Source organism: Taurulus bubalis, assembly GCF_910589615.1.
Source record: "Taurulus bubalis genome assembly, chromosome: 10".
NCBI classification, from domain to species: Eukaryota; Metazoa; Chordata; class Actinopteri; order Perciformes; family Cottidae; genus Taurulus; species Taurulus bubalis.
Window position 1 is genome coordinate 27,676,915 of NC_136598.1, and position 5,000 is coordinate 27,681,914.

Genomic DNA, 5,000 nt, shown 5'->3' on the forward strand with positions numbered 1-5,000 from the left:
TCGCCCCCTGGTGGTCAGGAGAGAGAATGCCGCTTTAACACATGAAGCATAGACTTCTATACAACCAGAGGAGTCACCCCCTGGTGGTCAGGAGAGAGAATGCCGCTTTAACACATGAAGCATAGACTTCTATACAACCAGAGGAGTCACCCCCTGGTGGTCAGGAGAGAGAATGCCGCTTTAACACATGAAGCATAGACTTCTATACAACCAGAGGAGGCCTTCCACACAGATGTTGACATCAGGAGCTAAAAGAGAGAACGCAGGACCGATGAACCCTCCTGTGGATCTGTAGCTGCTGGATGTGGAAACAAGCAGCTGGTTGTTCACATGTTAACATCAGCTGCTTTATAGGCTGATGTCACATGTTGCGTTGAGCCACAGGGTTCTGGTTCTCTTCTGTTTATTATTTCGTGTGTTTATATCTTTTCTTCTCTCTAATCTGTCCTCGTTTATGACTCAGCACTCGTTCCCCCCACGGCTCTGTGTTCTCTCCACTGGGCCTCGGCTCCCTCCAGAGACCTCTGTGTGATGAGGTCACCGTGTTCACAGCAAGAAGCACTCGGATCTCTTACTTTAGTGAAAGGACAGAAACACAGAAATGTAAAAACACTTTCAAAACTAGTACAAGTTCTGCTTTGAAAGTTAAGCAATAGTGCCGACGTATTTTATTAGAATACTTTCACTTGGAGCAGCAGTAGTTCACTGGAGGAGAGATTCTATCAATATGAGGACTAGTATTGTTTCTTTTATTTTTTCATATATATGTATATATATATATATATATATATATTTTTTTTTTTAATAAAAAAATCCACATTTCCTTTATTATTCTTTTAAACAAATTTTATTTCTTGAGCAGCAACACAAGTTCCTAAATGTTGAAACTGTCAGTGATTGAAGCCGTCGTTGGCTCCGCCTCCTGCTGCTCCTCAATGTCACACTTCTTCTTTAGTTTTTTAGCACAAGGAAAATATACAAAACAAAACAGCAAATTAGTTTCTAGAGATGAGGAATCAATGACAATGAGACATGAACATCAAACAGAGAAAGAATGAACAGAGAACTGTTGCACTCTGGGTAACAATGCGGCCGCGGCCTCTGACAGGAAGTGAGGAAGTGGCTGGCTGTTTCTGTTGGCGCCGGGTCCGCCGTCACCTCCGTCCCCATCAGACCACCTGACCTCAACCCAGTGGTCTCTTAGCAACAGAGGGGGCCACGCCCACCACCGGTCCCAGAATGCATCTGTGTAACAGCTGAATGAGCGAGAGGGAGTGTAGTGAAACAGGCAGCGAGTGTTTCCAGGCCAACGGTAAATAAACATGGTGTGTGTGTGTATGTGTGCGTGTGTGTGTGTGTGTGATGGAGCCTGTTGCTTACTGGTGTGAATGTAATGTAACAATTTCCTCTTCAAAATAAATGTCCTGCTCCTTTCTGGAAATAATTTAAAATGCCTTGAATTCAGGTGTTAAAGGACCTTAACTTCAGATGTTAAATGGCCTTAACTTCAGGTGTTAAAGGACCTTAACTTCAGATGTTAAAGGACCTTAACTTCAGATGTTAAATGGCCTTAACTTCAGGTGTTAAAGGACCTTAACTTCAGGTGTTAAAGGACCTTACCTTCAGGTGTTAAATGACCTTACCTTCAGGTGTTAAATGACCTTACCTTCAGGTGTTAAAGGACTTTACCTTCAGGTGTTAAAGGACCTTAACTTCAGGTGTTAAAGGACCTTACCTTCAGGTGTTAAATGACCTTAACTTCAGGTGTTAAAGGACCTTACCTTCAGGTGTTAAATGACCTTACCTTCAGGTGTTAAATGACCTTACCTTCAGGTGTTAAAGGACCTTAACTTCAGGTGTTAAAGGACCTTAACTTCAGGTGTTAAAGGACCTTAACTTCAGGTGTTAAAGGACCTAAACTTCAGATGTTAAAGGACCTTAACTTCAGGTGTTAAAGGACCTTAACTTCAGGTGTTAAATGACCTTACCTTCAGGTGTTAAATGGCCTTAACTTCAGGTGTTAAAGGACCTTAACTTCAGGTGTTAAAGGACCTTAACTTCAGATGTTAAAGGACCTTAACTTCAGGTGTTAAAAGACCTTTACTTCAGGTGTTAAAGGACCTTAACTTCAGATGTTAAAGGACCTTAACTTCAGGTGTTAAAGGACCTTAACTTCAGGTGTTAAAGGACCTTAACTTCAGGTGTTAAAGGACCTTACCTTCAGGTGTTAAAGGACCTTAACTTCAGGTGTTAAAGGACCTTACCTTCAGGTGTTAAAGGACCTTAACTTCAGGTGTTAAATGGCCTTAACTTCAGGTGTTAAAGGACCTTACCTTCAGGTGTTAAAGGGCCTTAACTTCAGGTGTTAAAGGACCTTACCTTCAGGTGTTAAAGGGCCTTACCTTCAGGTGTTAAAGGGCCTTAACTTCAGGTGTTAAAGGGCCTTACCTTCAGGTGTTAAAGGACCTTAACTTCAGGTGTTAAATGGCCTTGACTTCAGGTGTTAAAGGACCTTAACTTCAGGTGTTAAATGGCCTTACCTTCAGGTGTTAAAGGGCCTTACCTTCAGGTGTTAAAGGGCCTTAACTTCAGGTGTTAAAGGACCTTACCTTCAGGTGTTAAAGGACCTTACCTTCAGGTGTTAAAGGGCCTTAACTTCAGGTGTTAAAGGGCCTTAACTTCAGGTGTTAAAGGGCCTTACCTTCAGGTGTTAAAGGGCCTTACCTTCAGGTGTTAAAGGGCCTTACCTTCAGGTGTTAAAGGACCTTACCTTCAGGTGTTAAATGGCCTTAACTTCAGGTGTTAAAGGGCCTTACCTTCAGGTGTTAAAGGGCCTTAACTTCAGGTGTTAAAGGGCCTTACCTTCAGGTGTTAAAGGGCCTTACCTTCAGGTGTTAAAGGACCTTACCTTCAGGTGTTAAATGGCCTTAACTTCAGGTGTTAAAGGACCTTAACTTTAGGTGTTAAATGACCTTACCTTCAGGTGTTAAAGGACCTTACCTTCAGGTGTTAAAGGGCCTTACCTTCAGGTGTTAAAGGGCCTTAACTTCAGGTGTTAAAGGACCTTACCTTCAGGTGTTAAAGGACCTTACCTTCAGGTGTTAAAGGGCCTTAACTTCAGGTGTTAAAGGGCCTTACCTTCAGGTGTTAAAGGACCTTACCTTCAGGTGTTAAATGGCCTTAACTTCAGGTGTTAAAGGACCTTAACTTCAGGTGTTAAATGGCCTTAACTTCAGGTGTTAAAGGACCTTAACTTCAGGTGTTAAAGGACCTTAACTTCAGGTGTTAAAGGGCCTTACCTTCAGGTGTTAAAGTGCATCAGTATGTGGAGCTACGACAATCCAAAGATGGCGGTCTGACCAGGTCTTTGTTGTGTCTCCTGCAGTCCTCTGTCCTCTGCTCTGTAAGAATGGAGGCGTCTGCCTGCAGAAGGACCGCTGTCTCTGCCCGCCCAACTTCAGCGGGAAGTTCTGCCAGATCCCTGTGGACCTCCCCTCACCGTCCTCCTCCGGCTCCACCAATGAGATCGTCAAGCCGGCGCTCCGCTCCGTCTTTGCGGCCAATCAGGAGCTGACCCAGTCTGAGTTCCTCCTGCCGCTGAGTCACAACCAGGAGACGGGGGTGTCTGGAGGTGAGTCTGACCTTTGACCCCAATAGCTAACAAATTGTTGTTGTTGGTGTTTGGATCTGCTGTTATTTATACAATGGTCTATTATTTATAGCATAGTAATGCTTCTATACAGAGGAGTGCCCCCTGGTGGTCAGGAGAGAGAGTGCAGCTTTAACACATGAAGCTTATACTTCTATACAACCAGAGGAGTCGCCCCCTGGTGGTCAGGAGAGAGAGTGCAGCTTTAACACATGAAGCTTATACTTCTATACAACCAGAGGAGTCGCCCCCTGGTGGTCAGGAGAGAGAGTGCAGCTTTAACACATGAAGCTTATACTTCTATACAACCAGAGGAGTCGCCCCCTGGTGGTCAGGAGAGAGAGTGCAGCTTTAACACATGAAGCTTATACTTCTATACAACCAGAGGAGTCGCCCCCTGGTGGTCAGGAGAGAGAGTGCAGCTTTAACACATGAAGCTTATACTTCTATACAACCAGAGGAGTCGCCCCCTGGTGGTCAGGAGAGAGAGTGCAGCTTTAACACATGAAGCTTATACTTCTATACAACCAGAGGAGTCGCCCCCTGGTGGTCAGGAGAGAGAGTGCAGCTTTAACACATGAAGCTTATACTTCTATACAACCAGAGGAGTCGCCCCCTGGTGGTCAGGAGAGAGAGTGCAGCTTTAACACATGAAGCTTATACTTCTATACAACCAGAGGAGTCGCCCCCTGGTGGTCAGGAGAGAGAGTGCAGCTTTAACACATGAAGCTTATACTTCTATACAACCAGAGGAGTCGCCCCCTGGTGGTCAGGAGAGAGAGTGCAGCTTTAACACATGAAGCTTATACTTCTATACAACCAGAGGAGTCGCCCCCTGGTGGTCAGGAGAGAGAGTGCAGCTTTAACACATGAAGCTTATACTTCTATACAACCAGAGGAGTCGCCCCCTGGTGGTCAGGAGAGAGAGTGCAGCTTTAACACATGAAGCTTATACTTCTATACAACCAGAGGAGTCGCCCCCTGGTGGTCAGGAGAGAGAGTGCAGCTTTAACACATGAAGCTTATACTTCTATACAACCAGAGGAGTCGCCCCCTGGTGGTCAGGAGAGAGGATGCAGCTTTAACACATGAAGCTTATACTTCTATACAACCAGAGGAGTCGCCCCCTGGTGGTCAGGAGAGAGGATGCAGCTTTAACACATGAAGAATAGACTTTACAGAAAGTTCATGCCTGGTCTGAACATGTAATATCATGTTTAATAAGATGTGTGTGTGTGTGCAGCTCCCGGTCCGTCCATGGTGAAGGTCAGGGTTCAGCACCCCCCTGAGGCCAGCGTGAACATCCACCAGGTGCTGAAGGTGACAAAAACAAACATCCCTGATGATTTCT

At 45.0% G+C, this 5,000-nt stretch overlaps 2 protein-coding genes across 2 annotated transcripts in view; one reads left to right on the top strand and one right to left on the bottom strand.

Moving 5' to 3' along the window:
- The window catches only part of LOC306742560 (protein NLRC3-like), a gene marked incomplete at both ends in the record, with an annotated part of 315,498 nt that overhangs the window by 233,539 nt on the left and 76,959 nt on the right, over positions 1–5,000 (bottom strand).
- ltbp4 (latent transforming growth factor beta binding protein 4) overlaps positions 1–5,000 on the top strand; it is a gene marked incomplete at its 5' end in the record, with an annotated part of 54,080 nt that overhangs the window by 22,404 nt on the left and 26,676 nt on the right. Inside the window, 2 exons of the mRNA XM_079224377.1 lie at positions 3,386–3,631; positions 4,893–4,969. Of these exons, the coding sequence (XP_079080503.1) occupies positions 3,386–3,631; positions 4,893–4,969 (323 nt within the window). The remainder of the gene's footprint in view (positions 1–3,385; positions 3,632–4,892; positions 4,970–5,000) is intronic.